Source organism: Myotis yumanensis, unplaced genomic scaffold (genome assembly GCF_028538775.1).
Source record: "Myotis yumanensis isolate MYYU_CA2020_CCGP unplaced genomic scaffold, mMyoYum1.0.hap1 SCAF_9, whole genome shotgun sequence".
Taxonomy (NCBI): domain Eukaryota; kingdom Metazoa; phylum Chordata; class Mammalia; order Chiroptera; family Vespertilionidae; genus Myotis; species Myotis yumanensis.
Window position 1 is genome coordinate 19,399,514 of NW_027223760.1, and position 19,353 is coordinate 19,418,866.

At 37.5% G+C, this 19,353-nt stretch overlaps 1 protein-coding gene across 6 annotated transcripts in view; it reads right to left on the reverse strand.

Moving 5' to 3' along the window:
• The window catches only part of POT1 (protection of telomeres 1), a 72,573-nt gene that overhangs the window by 18,153 nt on the left and 35,067 nt on the right, over window positions 1–19,353 (reverse strand). For all 6 annotated transcript variants that reach the window (XR_011472641.1, XM_070423835.1, XM_070423839.1 and 3 more), the window contains 5 exons: window positions 14,641–14,796; window positions 9,199–9,368; window positions 8,038–8,120; window positions 3,746–3,802; window positions 1,996–2,152 (listed from right to left, as the gene is read on the reverse strand). Coding sequence is in view for 5 of the 6 variants with exons in the window: in XM_070423835.1 (XP_070279936.1) it covers window positions 1,996–2,152; window positions 3,746–3,802; window positions 8,038–8,120; window positions 9,199–9,368; window positions 14,641–14,796 (623 nt within the window). In the remaining variant the exon portion in view is untranslated. The remainder of the gene's footprint in view (window positions 1–1,995; window positions 2,153–3,745; window positions 3,803–8,037; window positions 8,121–9,198; window positions 9,369–14,640; window positions 14,797–19,353) is intronic.

A 19,353-nucleotide genomic window follows, 5' to 3' on the forward strand; every position in this document is an offset into this window, starting at 1 on the left:
GACAAACTATCATTTGATAATGCTTCAAGAACTATCTAAAATCTGTCTGATACTTTAATTCCAACTATCATTTAAAATTCAAATGGGCAGAAGACAGTCCCCCCTTTCAGTTAAGAAGACATGATGATCAAAAATCTCTACTAACAGTATTACACTTAGATTTTAGATGGGACTACACATAAATCAGTGTACACGGAGGCATAAACACAAACAATATATAAGCACACAAATATAATTGAGATGCGTATATAGTATTTATATATCATATATTTAGAGGGAAGATTGTTGAGCTAATAAGCTAGTAAGTACACATTCATTCTAATGTCTTATACATTTATATGTTTATCTATCTATCTATCTAAAAACCTAATATGCAAATAGACCGAACAGTCGCTATGATGTGCGCTGACCACCAGGGAACATGGTGGGCATTGACCGTGGCAGGATGATAGAGGTGAGTGGGGGCACCAGACCAAGGCAGGGCACTGGTTGCTGACATCAGGGTGAGCCTACGGTGGTTGCTGACATCAGGGTGAGCCTACGGTGGTTACTGAAAATTCTTTGTTCCCACGCACTGATATCCTTCCCGGCGCTTGCACCCTGCTGCTGGTGCACGGCGCTGGTCTCGATTGCTCATCAGCTGGTAGGAGAGGCGGCTACTGGCCCCAATTGCCCCTGAGGGCTTCTCCACCTTTCTCTGCTCCTGAGGGGCAATTGGGGCAGCAGCCACTGCTCGCACCTGCTGACGGCACCGGTCCTGCTCACACCCGCTACTGCCGTCAGCGTGTGGGAGCAGCGGGAAAGGTGCTGCTGGCAGACGGGACCTGTGGTGGTAGGTGCCAGGCGGGGGCATGGAGGATGAGCAGAGACCTGCAACTGTGCCCACTGCAGCCTCGAGGCCCACAGTTCCTTTCAAGTGCATGAGTTCGTGCACTGGGCCCCTGGTATTATAATAATTGATGTTTAGAATGAAGACTTTAAGGTACTGAGAAATTTTCAAATACTAACAATAATTTAAGTTGCATTTACTATGTTGTAGTTATTAAACAGGAGAGAAATATTTCCAACAAGGCTTTCTATGTCAGTTAAAATTTTCAACTAACCAGAAGTCTTTTCTATTTAAGAATTTTAGTTGCTTTGACTATTTGGGATCTTTTGTAATTCTATACAAACGTGATGATTATTTTTTCTATTTCTTTAGAAAATGTCATTGGGATTTTGACGGGATTACATTAAATCTGTATATTATTTTGAATAATATGGGCATTTTAACTATGTTGATTCTTGTAATCCATGAACATAGAATATCTTTTTAATTCATTGTGTCTTTTTCAATCTCTTTTAATAATGCTTTGTAGTTTTCAGTATATAGGTCTTTCATGTTCTTTGTTAAGTTTATTCCTAGGTATTTTATATTTTTGTTGCAAATGCAAAAGAATTGTTTTTTCCATTTATTTTTCTGAAATGTCATTGTTAGTATATAGGAATGCAGTGGATTTTTGTACATTGACTTTGAATCCTGCAACTTCATTGTATTTGTGTATTGTTTCTAATAGTTATTTGGTGGAGTCTTTAGCATTTTCTATGTAAAGAATCATGAAATCATTAATTTTAATAACAATGTCACCCCAATAAATATAATTTAAATAAAAAAATTATAGTAGTTAATGGTTTATTTTTAAGAATATTTTTTGTGACAAATGAGTAAGTCTCCCCAAATATTTTCATAGTTTATTATTTGTCTGCATTTGACAGAGCTAAATTGAATTTCACATCTAAAAATAGCCCCTACTTTTATTTGTTATTACTAAGAAATATCAGAAGGATTTACTTTCTAAGAATTTAGTATTTTCTCTTAAAAATGTTAGCATTCTATCTAAATATAATGCAGAAAATCACAATTTACTCATTCCCAGGACTTAAACTGACATATATGAAAACATATATACATAAGTATTATGAAATGAAACTTGTGTTATTATGGAAGATACTTACATTGACTGACAGTTAGGACAATAAAGTTTAATAGACTGAAAGAGTTTTCTGGGCTTATATGATCTCAATTTTGCTCGGATACGATATCGTTGGGGAGCTTTTTGTTTCAAAATAGCACATAGTGGGGTGTTCTCCAAATATTGATGATCTGTAAGTACTATAAAGAAATTTTAGATTAAGGTAGAATAATCTATAAGAATAACAAGTATATTCATGACATGAATCTCCTTGAAAATATATTCTCAAAAATCTATTTAAATTGTATTGTCAACCTTGATAAGGTTTTTCCACATTTATCATCATCTCCATCTGTCTTTATCTCTGTCTCTCTCTCTCCACATATACAGGGTGTCCCCCCAAAAACGTATGCACATTCTAATAGTTGATAGTGTGTGTATACATTTTTTGGGGACACCCCATACCTTACAGATACATAATTCATTTATAATTGTGTATATATGAGAATCCTTAGAGAATAATTTCCAGACATCACACCCCTTTAACCCTAAATATTTCAGTGTGTATTTCACAAAAACAAGACTTCATTTATATAATATAACAGCCTTTATTCAAATTTCTTCAACAGTCCTCTCATAATATTCTTATTCAGCATTTTATTTCTGGGTTAGAATCCAATCATGAGCCATCCACTTCATTTACTTTTCAAATCTCTTTGAACCCCTTTGGTGAAGACTGGTTCCTTAGCTTTACTCTGTCTTTCATGACACTGATGTATTTGAGAAGAGGCCATTTATTTGGTTGTGCCTGGCTTTTCTCATGATCAGATACAAAATATGCATTTCTGGCAGGAATATTACTATATAAATAATACTGTGACCTTCCTCTTCAATGTATCACATCAAGAGGCATACGATATCAGTGTTTTCTTTCCTGGGGATTTAATTGTTGATTAAGGTGGTGTTCAACAGATTTCTTGACTATAAATTTATTTTTCCCCTTTTTAATTAATAAGAAAGTAATTGGGGAAAACATAAATATCCCAATCTTATTAAACAGGAAAGATTCCACTAGTTTAGGACACACTGGCGATTCACAAATAAATCAATTACTATCATGGTTGCAAAATGGTGTTGTCTTTTATCCTAGCTTCATCATTCCTTTTACATTCATTAGTTGCCATTCTATTTTTAATAAGAGCTTCCAATCCTGGCTGGTGCTACTCAGTGGTGAGAGTGTCATCCCTTGCACCGAAGTGTACTGGGTTCAATTACCGGTCAAGGGCACATACCTGGTAGGTTCGATCCCTGGCCCTGGCCAGGGTTCCTATGGGAGGCAACCAATCGATGTGTCTCTCTCACATAGATGTTTCTCTCTCTCTTTCTCCCCCCTCCCTTCTTCCCTCCCAGTCTCTAAAAATAAATGGGGAAAAAAAGTTTAAAGAGTTTTCCATTCAACTTCATTTGTTTTGTTCTTTTATTTACTATCCACATGAGCTAGTGGATTCTACTTTATTCAGTAAGTTCTATTCCATCACTAGTATGTTTTATTTTGATGCTCAATTTGAACAAGATGTGACATGTTCCATCATTAACTGAGAATTTCTTTTCTTGGTTTTATTTTATGCTAGTTAGGATGAGATAGAGGAATAAAAGAGAAATATAGATATGTTTTTGCCCTCATGGACATCTGCTCTCAATATTTAATAGAAATGAATTTGTTGATATGTGGAAGGGCAGGTTTTAATGTGCTCATGATTATGCTGTATTTCAAAAATGAAACATGGTCTTACTTGTAGCTGATAGTTGTTGACATCTTTCCACCTCATACAATGATACTGATCCAGAGCCTATAGGAAGAAAAATAGGGAATTATACAGTTTTAAAATCCATTAAAAATTTAATGAGGCATTGAAAACCATAATACATTGCAGAGAAACTGAAAAAAATTTAAACAAATAATAAAATATGCCATGTTAAGTGATGGGAAGTTTCCCAAATTACTCTGTAGATTCAATATAATCCTAATCAAAATTGCAGCAGGTTAACTGTACAAAGAGACAAGTGGATTCTATCACTTAGGTAGAAATATAAGAATATAGAACACATCTTGACAAAGAACAAAATTGGAGAACTTATACTCAAGACTTAAAGACTTGCTAAATTAAGACCATATGGTACTGACATAAAGGCTGACCAACACATCAACAAAATTAAATAGAAAGCTCAGAAATAAAACCACAGTTACATGATCATTTTATTTTTGATAAAGGCAGCAAAGCAATTCAAAGGGGAAGCAAAACTCTTTCAACAAATGGGGCTACAACTGGAAATTAGTGTGAGGGGAAAAAATGCTTAATTTATAATATTAGTAGGCACTGGACAGAAAGCCCAGAAATAAATCCACATTTATGCCCATTTAATTTTTGACAAAGATGCCAAAGCCAACTTACAGAAAAAGAAAACAAGCAGGTGATACAACTGTAAATTCATATTTTAAAAATGTCTATCTCATACAATACTACTAGCATTAAGAAGGAATAAACTATTGATACATGAAACAATCTATATATATAAAAGGTTAATATGCAAAGTGTCCCCTCAGGAGTTCGACCAGGCGTTTGATTGCTATGATGTGCGCTGACCACCAGGAGGTGGTGCAGAACAAAGGAAGGCCCAGCCAACAGCTGGAAGGCCCCGATTGGCCCTGATCACCAGCCGGGCCTAGGGACCCTACCTGTGCACGAATTTTGTGCACCAGGCATCTAGTATGAATCTAAAAAACATAGTTTATACAAGGGTACACAGTAATTCATTTATTTGAATTTCTAGAAGAGGTGCAGTTAATCTACAGCAGAAAAATAATCAGAAATTCTGGGGTTAGGTAGTGATGAGGATTCACTGGGAAGGAGCATGAGGGAACTTTCTGTGACAAGGATAATGCTCTAGATTTTAAGAGAGATTCTGGCAGCCACTAGATCCTGCTGGGAGCAACTCCGCCTCAAAGGGCAGCCCTATACAATGTCTCACTCAATGATTGAGGTTAACCCTTAGAGCCACCCAGCCTAAAGGGTTAACTCCACCCACTAAAGGGCCAACAGCATTCATCAAGATGTAACTAAAACAGGGAATGCACATAACCCATAAGAAACATTCCTGGAGTACTGAGCACAGGTAATCTGGAAGAATGTGCCATTGAGCCCGACAAGACACCTCGAGACTATACCTGCACAGCAGCCTACACACCATGGTCAGGGTCAAGCCTCAGTTAGCCAGCCTGAGGGTCGATCCCACACATGAACATGCCCCAAACAATCAAGACCTAATTACAAAAAGAGGGCCCAAATAACCCACACAAGAGACATTCCTAGAGTGCCCAGCTCAGGAGATCAGAGACTGCACCATGGGGTCCCGCAGCACACCTACTGCAGAAGGCCACCACACCAAGACTGGGAGTCATAGCAGTTCTATATACTATATAAAACAAACACAAAGAGACAGCCAAACTGGGGAGACAAAGAAAAAAACCCTAAGTAAAAGAAAAGAAGGAAATCCAGAAAAAGAGCTAAATGAAATGAAGGCAAGCAATTAATGAGATATAGATTTCAAAGTGGTTATAAGGATGCTTAACAGCATGAAAAGTTACATAGAAACCATGAAAAAAATCAGGTATAAGTGAAGAATATGCTGATATAAAGAATACATTGAAAGAAATAAACAATAGGTTTGACAAAGCAGAAGATTAAATCAGCAATTTGGAAGACAAGGTAGAAAAAAATCATCCAATTAGAGCAGCAAAAAGAAAAAAGAATTAGAGAAAGAGGATACTTTAAGGCAGTGGTTCTCAACCTTCCTAATGCCGTGACCCTTCAATACAGTTCCTCATGTTGTGGTGACCCCCAACCATGAAATTATTTTTGTTCTACTTCATAACTGTAATTTTGCTACTGTTATGAATTGTAATGTAAATATCTGATATGCAGGATGTATTTTCATTGTTCGTGACCCACTGGTTGAGAACCGCTGCTTTAAGGGAACTTAGGGAAAACATGAAACTTAACAACATCCACATCATAGGGCAATGATGGCAAACCTATGACACGTGTGTCAGAGGTGACACGCGAACTCATTTTTTTGGTTGATTTTTTGGTTAAATGGCATTTAAATATATAAAATAAATATCAAAAATATAAATCTTTGTTTTACTATGGTTGCAAAGATCAAAATATTTCTATATGTGACACGGCACCAGAGTTAAGTTAGGGTTTTTCAAAATGCTGATATACTGAGCTCAAAAGGTTCGCCATCACTGACCTAGGGCTTCCAGAAGAAGAAGAAAGTGAGCAAGGGATAGAGAATCTATTTGAAAAAATAATGACTGAAAATTTCCCTAACCTGCTGAAGGAAAAAGTCATGCAAGTTCAGGAAGCACAGAGTCCCAATCAAGATGAAACCAAAGATACGCACGCCAAGACACATCATAATTAAAATGGCCAAGATTAAAGATAGAGAGAGAATCTTAAAGGCAGCAGGAGAGATACAATTAGTTACCTACAAGCAAGTTCCCATAGGCTGTCAGCAGATTTCTCAACATAAACACTTCAGGCCAGAAGAGAGTGGCATGAAGTATTCAAAGCAATGAAAAGCAATAACCTGAAACAAAGACTGCTCTATCCGGCATGCTATCACTTACTAGTAAATTCAAAGGCAAAATAAAGAGCTTCCCAGACAAAAAAAGGCTAAGAGAGCTCAGTTCCACCAAACCAACATTGCATCACATGCTATAGAGACTGCTTTAAGAGGAAAAAGAAATAGAGAGGAAAGGAACATAAGCATAAAGAAAAAAATGGCAATAAATAAGTACCTATCAATAATAACCTTCAATGTAAACTAATTAAAAGCTCTAATCAAAAGATATGAAGTAGCTGAGTGGATAAGAAAACATGACACATTATATATGCTGTCTACAAGAGACACAACTCAGAACAAAAGATTCACATAGGCTGACTGTGAAGGGATGGGAAAAAATATTCCATGCAAATAAAAACGAAATAAAGCTTGGGTAGCAATACTTATTTCTCACAAAATAGACTTCCAAACAAAGGCCATAACAAGAGACAAAGAAGTTCACTACATAATATAGTTGGTCTTCGGGTTACGCCAGAGATCTGTTCCTAAGGTGTGACCTAACGTGATTTTCGCCGTAAGTCGGAACCCACCTACATAAGCACCTATGTCACTCACATGGAGCACATACACAGCAATAATGAAGTGAAACAGCAAACAAAATTTAAAAGAAAGATAACAATTCCTGACCTTGTGGTAAATAAATAATAAAAAACATAAAGCACATATGCACATACGTCCAAATGACGGAACTTTTTTTTTTTTTAATAAGTAAATGGGAGATGGAGACGTAACCACAAAACGATGTACGTCGAGTCCGACATAACCCGAGAACTATCTGTACTAAAGGGATCAATCCAGCAAGAGAATATAACCCTTATAAACATATATGTACCCAATATAGGAGCACCTAAATATATTTTTAAAAACTGGTGGTAGACTTTAAGGGATAGATCAACAGCAAAACAGTCATAGTAGGGGACTTTAATACCCCACTGTCATCAATGGATAGATCTTCCAGACAAAAAAATCAACAAGGAAACAGTGACCTTAAATGGAACACAGGATCAGATAGATTTAATTGATATTTACGGAACATTTCACCTCAAAGCAGCAGAATATACATTCTTTTCAAGTGGACATGGAATATTCTCAAAGACAGACCACATGCTAGGACAGAAAATAAGTTGGAATGTGTGTAGGAGGAAACCATTCAATGTGTTTGTCACATCATGTGTCTCTCTCTTTCTCTCTTTCTGTCTCTCACTCTCCTCTCTCCCCTCTCCCCTTTCCACTCTCTCTAAAAATCAATGGAAAAAAATATCCTCACTTCTTGGGTGAGGATTTAAAAAAAAAAAAAAGAGACAGATATAGGAAGATATTAAAATAGAGAATTAATGTTGATAAAACCATTTTACTTGGCAGAGATTAAACTGTGAACGTTAAAAATTGTCCTTACTTGTTGGAAAGCTGTCCTCACATTCCGATTGACATACACCATCTGAACACTGATTGGCTGTCAAACTTGCACATTCTAAAGCCCTATTATTGGAAGAATATAAGTTAAAATCACATGAAACAAAGTTAATATGGTCAGTTTAGCTCTACCCATAGGAACCAAGAACTCACTAAAATTGTATAAAAAATTCTGTGTATTCATTTCTCCGTAGAAGGTCTATATATCTGGAGTTCCAAGGGTCCTCAAAATTTAAAAAAAAAACACCTGAGTCTAAGAAGATACAAGTGTAACAGTGGGACGATGAGATATTGTAAACAAAAATAAGTTTGTAATTTAATGGATAACATTCTTAGTCAGCACAATCTCACTCTAGATCCAAGAACTAAAATATTATAACATGATAAAATAGTGAAACTCATATAAGATTATTAAAATAACGAATTTAATGGATTTTAAAGTCATTGCTTTCAAAATTTTAATATTTAGAAAGTATCTACATCATTTCAAAGTACTGAATGGGATATTTTCTATATCTCTTTGAAGATATGCAGAAGATTTACTTTTATTTCTCTAGAATACTGGTCAAAAATTCCTATACACAGAGACTAGAAACACATCAGGAAAAAGAACTGCATATAGGACTTAGGGTACTACTCACTTTCTGGAAATATCTAAAGTTTTAAAAATATGACACCCTAAAACACTTCTGTTACCTATTTTATCAGCAACAGGCACTTTAGAAAGGCCACTATTTTTTTCATAGTAGGATCAAGTATAATGAAATGCTAGATATATATGCAATTTTCCAACTTTAGCTAAGCTCCAGTTTCCACTCTTTGTTGCTGTCCTTGGAAAATGTGGCAAATGACAGAAGAGCATATGTGCAAGAATAGACGAATAGAGGTAAGTACATACTGAAGTGGAAACCTTAGACTATATCCCCAGCTCTGCTACTATTTAGCTATTTGAACCTACAATCACTTCATTTGTTTTATTTGGTTCATCTCACTAAAAAAATGGATAATGCCACAGAAGGCTATCAGGATCAATTACAAGGAACCTTTTAGATTCCCCCTTACCATCCCAGAATAGTATTGTCTTGAAAATCTGCTTAATTGATACCTTATTTACAATTTTTAAATAGATGTCTAATAAGCCTACTTTTTCAGTTGATCCACATCAGAGTTGCTTTCTGGCAAGACTCTGATTCCCCGACCATAACTGGTACCTCCATGGAGATGAAACTCTAGAGCTAACAATGTAGCCTGGTTCTCCGAATTCACTGATTGAAGTTTGGTATGAAGGCTATAAATTCTAAGAAAGCTTCCAACCTAAAAAGAGATTATTAATTTTTTTTTAGAAAATGAAGAAAAACCAAACCATTTCTAGTACTCAAAATATTTAACAACCATATGGGGTACAGACCAACCACCAGGGGCAGTTTAGAAAGGCCAATGACATACCAGAAAAGATACTGGTATGTTATACTGGTAGGTTGTGTACTGAACATCAGCCCCAATGACACCGTATCAAACCCAAAATGTGTGTGTGTGTATATATATGTGTATATGTATATATGTATATATATATATATATATATATATATATATATATATACACACACACACACACACACACACACACATATATATAAAAGTATGTATAACATACATATATATATATGTTAAAAATAAGTCATTTCTACTTCAGAGATATTAAAGTATGAAAGATTGAGTCTTAGCATTGATAAATGACCTAAATCAAGCCTATGCCCTCTATTTGATTAATAAATTAGGATTAATAAACCTATTTGATTAAGGTTCCCGAAAATAACTTGTTTTAACTACTTTAATGTAAGATTTAATTAAATCTGATCACTAAAATACTCATTATAAGAATATTATAAAATAATTTAAAATCTGCTACTATATCAGAACAATACATCCCTTATCCCACAAGTTCTATGAAAACTTTTAGATTAAACCAATTATAGTTGGGAACTAAATGTTCTATAGTTAATTTCTATGGTTAAGTTTTGTTAAGCATAATCTTAAAAATACCTTCAATTATAGAGTGTTTGCTATGCTTTTAATGTAGAAGACTTAAATGAGGCAGATGAAGATTGTCAAAGAAATTGACACCCACCAAAAGAAGAAACTATATAACCTAAATCTTATTTATTTTTATAAAGAGTTATAAACAAAAGGAGTTACCAAATTGGAAATTTAATTTATTTGCATAAGACAGCACTCTTGACTGCTGATGATTGGAGGAATACAATTCTCTTTTTCACTTCAAGTTCAGAATTGAATAACAGTGGTGAAATGCTATGCAACAGCAAAGCTATATAAGGTGGAGTATAAAAAAAAGAAGTCCTGGCCAGGTGGCTTGGTTGGTTGGACTACCATCCTATACACCAAAAGGCTGTGGTTCCATTCCCAGTCAGAGAACATACCTAGGTTTCGGGTTTGATCCCCTACGGGAGGCAACTTCTCTCTCTCAAATTCAATAATCCTATACAATAAAAGCCTAATATGCAAATCAACTGAACGACTGGTTGTTATGATGCGCACTGACCACCAGGGGGCAGACGCTCAATGCAGGAGCTGCCCCCTGCTGGTCAGTGCGCTCCCACAGGGGGAGTGTGCTCAGCCAGAAGCTGGGCTCAGGGCTGGTGAGCACATCAGTGGTGGCGGGAGCCTCCCCCACCTCCACTGCAGGCGGGTGGTAAGGAGCGAGGGGTTCCGGACTGCGAGAGCCCTGGACTGCGAGAGGGATGTCCGCCTGCCAGCATAGCCTGATCCCCAGGCCTAAGCCGGTGGGCGGACATCCCCCCAAGGGGTCCTGGACTGCGAGAGGGTGCAGGCCAGGCTGAGGGACCCCCTCCCGCCCCAGTGCATGAATCTGGTGCACCGAGCCTCTAGTAAATAAATAAATAAGATGAGATAGTAAACCAATCTCCCATCTCTGCTTATTGCTGTCTTAGTTAATTGTATTTCTCCTCACCACCCTCTGGATTTGATGGAGGGGAGAAGTGGGAGAAAAAAGTAAGGGGGGATAACCCACACTCCCAGATGCTACTACTCCTTCATTCACAAGAGTCTTTTTCCCATCCAATAATGGATTTTGTGAGGAGGAGGCAAGGCAGTTTTTTTTCCTCTGACCTCTTCCACTAACATCTACTTCATGGCAGTGGAACAGGGTGGTCAGAGAAGGAAAACACAAAAAGAAGAAGAAAAAAAAAAAGGAACTGATTTTCCTCATGATATCCAAAGTAAGATACTGAAACAAAATATAAAACAGTCTATTTCTATTTACTTTTATCTGACTTTTCTGAACATTTATTATAATTGATGATTCTTTTTTTTAATATACATAATATATCAGTACAGTACACATAAGCCCCACAAAGGACTTAAAGAAGGCTGAAACACAAGGAGAAAGACAGCATATTCATGAATAAAAAGCTTCTACATTATAAAGATATTTCCCCTTGATTAATTCATCTTTAAAAATCAATGGAATGTAGATTAAAATCCCAAATATCTTTCATGAAATGTAAAAAGCTGCTCTAAAAATGTATATAACAGTGAACAGACAAGTCAATTTTGAAGACAACTGCGAGCGGGGTCTTGAATTATGGAATATCATTTTAAAATAAAGGTACAACAATTAAGACAGTCTCGTATTAATGCAGATATATGTATGAACATAGATAAGTCCTAAAAATGTCAAAGGAAAAAAGCAAATTACAGAATGATACATATACAATATACATTTTTCAGACAAAAGTATAATAAACATGGATATTCATGCCTACATGTTAGGATATGTAGAAAGAGAATATTGAGGAGGAAAAATGAGAATAAGCAGAGATACAAAGAAGGTTCAGTATGTAGTTTTAGTTCTAAAAAATTGAAAGTACCTAAAATAAGTGTGACAAAACATTTAGAAATGTTAAGTATGAATGGTAAGCATATCAATGTTTATCATACTATCTTCTCTATTATTGTATTTCAAAATAAAACAAAATTTAAAGACCAAGAGAGAATTTATTTATATAAAGATGACAAATTGTTATTTCCAGAAATTCCTTCTGGAGGCAGCATTGTATTTTCATAAGCTTACTAAATATACTAGGAAATATGCCAGATGCTCTATTATAATGGACAAATATTACTTAATTTTGTCGGGAATGTGATAAGATTCCAGAAATACAAGTGATGGTGTCAGAACCAAACAATTATAAAAACTACTTTAAAAATTGTTACAAAAGCCCATTTCAATGCAGAAACATTAAAAATAAAGCAAAGCAAGTACAGGTATTAAGAAATCACTATCCCTTTAGAAATAATTTAAAGATTCCTTATAAACTCTCATGAATTTCACTTTAGGCTTAATATTTTTAAAGATCTATACATGTCCAAATTATATCTCTTGAGTCACTGAAGGCTAAACAAAATTGTTATTACGTGTTTTATGATTATTTTAAAATTGTGTCAAGATAAGACTGGGGATTGAATATACACTGCTTTAACTTCCAGATAAAAGGTTTAAACTGTCAGTTTGTGTAAAATGCTTAGACAATGAGATAACTTAAAAACAAGATATATGAAAAATGTTATGGGCAACTTATGCTGTAAAAAATGTGTTATAAACAGAAGTCAATTATATTTATTTTATAATTGTTTTAACTGTCCTCTTTATTTAAAAAAAATTTTTTTTCTTACTGTACCTAAACAGTAAAAATGTGTTCCATGTATTTCGGTATAGAAATGGAATTTTAAATAGTTATCCTCAAGTGTTGATAAGAATTCATTTGTATCAATGTCATCTATCTTGATTTCTTAAATTAATATGAAATGGTTGATATAGAGGTTGTCTCAGAAAAATTAAAATGTGATATCAATGTACATTCATAAAATACTACAGTTATATTATTTATACACAGAAAAATCCTCTTCATTTTTCTATTACACTGCAGATACATATGTCCTATCTTCAGAAAAAAACTAAAAGCTCAATATTTAATTGTGTGCTCACAGCACCCTCTAGTGGGTGAGATGAAGCAGACAAAAAGGGAGAGGGGGAAAAAACAAAAAAAATTCATAGCACTTGCTCATTCAATCATTTACCAGCAAATACTATTTTTTTCATCCTTACTTCATGGAAAGCACTGAGCTGGGTGCTTCTCAGGACTTGGATAAGAAAGTCAGGACAAGTGAGGGGAAACAGAAAGACATGTAGAAGCAGCATAGGGAAAGATAAGGGCATTTGAAAACAGATCTAAAATGTAAATCATTTTCACTTATAAAAGAAATCTATATTTTTAAAAGATTTTAGCACAACTTTAACATTACATTTTTGTTAAAATAAACGAATCAATGTAGATAAAATGAGGGAAAAGCATCAAAGATCTACCTCCAACAGTTAATTTTCTCAAATATGTCAGAACATGAATGTACACACACGCATAAAGGAGTAAGAAAGTGCAGTAGTTACCACCATCCTGGAGCCTGACTTAATCTAATTTATTGATTTGGGTTGAGTGGGCTTTATTTGTAACACAATGTGCAAGTGGAAATATACAAATTTTAAATATACAAATATTATTTCTCCAAAAACATGTATTTACAAAGGAAAACTGGGCACTAAAATTCAGTTCTAAAAATTGCAATTCACTTTCAGTTTTCTTCCTATAAGTTGGTTGTATAACTTTCTGTAAGTAAGCTGTGTACCTAACTCCCTAAAGGTGGGATGGGAGCTATTTGCAATAAAGAAAATCATTTCTTTATACTGGTTAAGAGATTGGCTCTGGAAACAGACAGTGTAAATTCAAATACTGGCTTCAATAAGTAACTGTGAATTCTCGGGCTTACTCTCTGAGTGTGTCCGTTTTCTCATTTGTAAAATGGAAATGATGACAGTTATCTACTGAACAGGATAAAGCTAAATACAGATGAAGTGCTTAACAAATGTTACAATTATTACCGTTATTATTAATGATGCTATTCTTTGCTGGAAAGAACACTTGCAAATAAGATATAAAAAAATAAAGAAAAATATTCCTTAAAATATATTATTACTAAGCAAAAACTATCTTATCTAAACAGTATATGCTTTCCTAAAGCTATATCCCCAAAACACTGAGCAAATTCTAATAGACTGTACAGTACACACACACAAATAGACACACAATTTATGATGGTAGAGGTAGAGTAATAATTTCTTAAACTAGTAAGTACAAAGACTAGATTTTATCATACTGAAAATTAGCAAAGCTCAATGTTTAAATATACAAATATTTTATAAATCCTGTCATTTTAAAGCAGTACGTCATACACAACAAAATTTTTCTTTACTATTTTTATAGTAATATTGCATATAGATTTAAGATATTCAGGAAACATTACTTTGAAAAAGCTGTTCAAGCCATTATATTTTAGTACACTAATAATTATTATGAACATTCATTTTACAAATTAAATATTAAAGAATATAAATTTGGAGTTAATTTCTAGACCTCAAATATCATCTATGAATGAGATTTACCCCCATTTATAAAAATTAAAAAAAAGCAAACAGCTCGCTATTCAACATCACCTTCAGAGATTTTGCCACTTGAACATGGTTATCATAGACTAAAATGTCGACTGCCAGGTTCTGCAGCCGCCGGATGTGACTTAAATCACCATGAAAAACAAGGTCTTGTACGCAGACTCTCCAGGACGGAAACGGGGTCCTGGTGCCATCCCATACCTGCCGGAAGAGGGCAGAGCAAAGTTTAATGACCTTTTTGTAAAACTGTGGAGGCTAAAAGAGTTTTACTTGCTGGCAATATAACTTAAAAGTAATTAAATGTATACTCCCAAATCTCTGCTAAACTTTAAATATGATGTATAACCTTTTCTGACTGTAAAAGGACTACAAATGAAGACGTACAGAAAAAAGTTCAAACTACTATGACCGTAGAAAAAACAAGTGTTGAACTTTATACTTTTTTCTTCTATGTATTTATGTCTTGTATTATTATCATTTTTTAAGAAACTGGCATTATATTCTGTTTTTCATTTCTAAGAATATTCTTGAGCAATTTATCAGGAAATTTAAATATTCTTCTAAAATACAATTTTCAATGGCTTCACATTATTTCCTGGTATGGATGCACAAATTTATTAAACCAATAACCCCTTTATTGGTCAGTTGAGTTGTTTCAAACCTTTCATACTATTTCAAATAACTTAGCAATAATTATCTTACATATATAAACTTTTATGAGTGCCTCTGCTAATATTCTTAAGTATAAATTCCTAGCTTTTAGGAATGTTTGTTCAGTTGTTTCAATTTGGAAAAGGCCTTTAAATGTACAGACAGGACTATTTTGCTTATGTTAGATGTTACCAATACAAATGCATGAACGTCATGGGTGCTGGAAAAGGAATAGGGATACTGATTGCTATGTAAGGTGCACTCAGATAAAGATGGGACCAGGGCACAGGGCCAGCATGTACTGCCCCATCCTTAAGACAAGAGCCAGCCCGGCCTGTGCTGTAAAAGGGTATCAAGTGGGAATGCCTCTGCATGTCAGGAGTTTGACTTGAATAAAAAACACCACATTGCTAAACAGAAGATGTCTGCCAGGGTCAGGTTACAGAGGAAGGATTGAATAATGCTGGTGACAGTGCAAGTTTCTAATAAACAATTATGGGTTTGTGTCACTCATTCTAGTCCCTAAATAGTTCAAAGACGCAGAACAATTACCTTGAGAGCAGTAACATCACATGGCACAAACATGACTCTCCATTTGGAATTTGTTCTTCATTTTGTGCAGACTGTTTCTGTGACTTTAAAATGTCTTTAAGACCCATCCACAAGCCTTTTAAGGGAGGAGCTGAGAGGATACAGTGTTGCTACATTGCTTTTATGTTATAGTTTTAATTGCCTAGAAATCAGACTTTTAACAACCTTTCTTTACCAATTTGAAATGTTATTTTTATCACATTTTGAATTATCATAGGTATAAGAACATTTCTGAGGTTTTTAATCCTTTCCATTGATCAGTCTTACTATAACTTTAATTATTATAACTGCATAATATGTTTAAACTGGAGTCCTGGTGCACAAAATCAGTGCACTGGGGGGGTAGGAGCTGTCCCTCAGCCCAGCCTGCACCCTCTCCAATCTGGGACCCCTCGGGGGATGTCTGACTGCCGGTTTAGGCCCAATCCCACTGGCAGTCGGACATCCCTCTCACAATCTGGGACTGCTGGATCCCAGCCGCTCGCCTGCCTGACTGCCCCTAACTGCTTCTGCCTGCCAGCCTGATCACCCCCTAACCACTCCCCTGCCAGCCTGACCGACACCTAACCGCTCCCCTGCCAGCCCAGTCACCCCCAACTGTCTTTTCCTGTCAGCCTGGTTGTCCCCAACTGCCCTCCCCTGCTGGCCTGATCACCCCCAACTGCCCTCCCCTGCTGGCCATTTTGTGGCTATGAGCACAGCCATCTTTGAGGGTGTAGCAGTGAATTAGCATATTCCTTCCTTATTGGTTGTGGGTGCCACCATCTTTGAGGGCGGGACAGTCAATTAGCATATTCCCTCCTCATTGGCTGTGGGCGCCGCCATCTTTGCGACAGTGTGAGGGTCAATTAGCATATTCCCTCTTTATTAGATAGGACTAGAGGCCCGGTGCACAAAAATTTGTGCACTCAGGAGGGGGGGGGTGTCCCCGCAACCAGGCCTGTGCCCTCTCGCAGTCTGGGACCCCTCAGGAGATAACGACCTGCTGGCTTAGGCCTGCTCCCGGGTGGCAGAGGGCACGCCCAATCCCTAGGTGGAGCCCCTGGTCAGGCTCAGAGCAGGGCCGATTGGGGAGTTGGGGCGCCGCCCCGTCATGCACAGAGCAGGGCGGATCGGGAGGTTGTGATGCCACCCTCAGTCACACTCAGGGTAGGGCCAATTGGGGGGTTGGGGCACCGCCCCGTCACACTCAAGGCAGGGTAGATGGGGAGGTTGCAGCGCCACCCCCTGTCACGCACAGAGCAGGGCCAATCAGGGGGTTGAGGAGCTCCCCCCCGTCATGCACAGAGCAGGGCCGATCTGGGGGTTGAGGAGCTCCCCCCTGTCACTCACAGAGTAGGGCCAATAGGGGAGTTGGGGCACCGCCTCATCACACACAGAGCAGGGCGGATCAGGGGGTTGGGGCGCTGCACCCTGTCACACTCAGGGCAGGGCCAATGGGGAGGTTATGGCTGTACCCTGTCATACATAGAGCAAGGCCCGTGGAGGTGGGTTGGGGTGCCACCCTCTATCACCCACAGAGCAGGGCCGATCAGGGGGTTGGGGCCCCGCCACTGTCACACTCAGGGCAGGGCCGATGGAGAGGTTATGGCTCTATCCTGTCACACACAGTGCAGGGCCTGAGGGGGGGTGGGGGGGTTTGGGGCGCCGCACCGTCACACACAGAGCAGGGCCCATCAGGGGGTTGGTGCGCTGCACCCTGTCAAACACAGAGCCGCAGGGCGATCAGGGGATTGGGTAGCTCCCCCATATCAGGCACAGAGCAGGGCTGATCAGGGGGTTGGGGCGCCTTCCCCTGTCATGAGCAGAGCAGGGCAGATAGGGAGGTTGTGGCCCCGCCCCCTGTCACACACAGAGCTGCAGGGCCATCAGGGGGTTTGGGCACTGCCCCCTGTCATGCTGATCCCGGTGCTGGGAGCCTCGCTGTTCCGCTGATCCCGGTGCTGGGAGGCATATTACCCTTTTACTATATAGAATAGAGGCCTGGTGCATGGGTGGGGGCCGGCTGGTTTGCCCTGAAGGGTGTCCTGGATCAGGGTGGGGGGCCCACTGGGGTGCCTGGCCAGTCTGGCTGAGGGGCTGAGGGCCGTTTTCAGGCAGGCCAGTGACTGAAGCTCCCAACTGCTCCTTTTTTTCTTTTTTTTTTTTCTATTCTGGGCCAGCTTTAGCTCTGAGGCCTCGTTGCTGAAAGCAGGTTTCTGGCCTTTACCTTCTGTATTTGATACAATGTTGCGGTCCAGCTGGCTGAAGCCCGGCTGACTGAAAGCTGGTTTCTAGGGTTTTGTTTAGCTTCTATATTTGCAACATAGTTGCTTAGAGTTGCAGCTGAGAGCCCGGCAAGTTAGGCGGGGAACGTTGGAGTCCGCAGTCACTGGAGAAAGCAAGCCTCCCTGTTTGCTTCAGTGCATGGCTGCCGGCCGACATCTTGGCTGACAGTTAATTTGCATAAGGATATGCTGATTAGCCAATGGGAAGGGTAGCGGTCGTACACTAATTACCATGTTTCTCTTTTATTAGTGTAGATATCTGATAGACAGCTCCCATTTAGCTTTCTTTGGTAAGCCTTTCTTGTTTTATTGCTAGTCATTTGTTTCTAATAAACTTCAGAATTATAATCAATTTAAAAAAATGTGATTTTAATTAAAATCTTACTTTCTTTAAAAACACTTTAGTAAAAAAAATCAAAAATCTTTTATTAGTTCAAGTTTTCTTTAAAGCTCCTTAGTAAAGTTTTCCTCACAGAAATTCAGATATTTTTTACATGAACTTTCTTATTTTACAGTCATTGAGACTTTGAAAGATATTTTTAAAAAATATATTTTTATTGATTTCAGAAAGGAAGAGAGAGGGAGAGATAGAAATATCAATGAAAAAGAGGATCAATTGGCTGCCTCTTGCATGCCACTTACTGGGGATCTAGGCAGCTGCAACTTTCGCATGTGCCCTCACCTGAATGGAAATGCGACCTCCTGATTCATAGGTCCACACTTAACCACTGAGCCACACTGGCAGGGCTGAAAGATTTTTGTTCAATTATCTGTTCTATTCATTACTGATATGTAGAAGAGCTATATTTTACTCATTTTTTAAACCACTTAGCTCACTGAATAATTTTTATTAATCCAAATAGCTTTTTAGTTTATTGTTGGGGTTTTCATATCTTGTGAGTACTAGGAACACATAAATGATATTTGCTTGTGAATACTAAGCCAATAACATGCATTTACATATTCAGAGTATTTAATGTGTATATAAACATGTGCTATTATCAACTTCAAAAACTTCACATTTTACTCAAAGATTTATATCTACCTTAATATGGGCAAGATATAAATGATAATAATGCTAAACCAATATTGGTCCAAGAACTACTGCAATGCATTTCCACCCCTACTGTTCCAAAGGGCCAGAAGTTAAGGAAACCCACAGGAGCAAGGCTGAAGCAGTGCTGGTTTAAATGCATCCTGCCTAGGATGCGTAGGTGAGGATAATATCAGACAATTGCCTTCTTCAAAA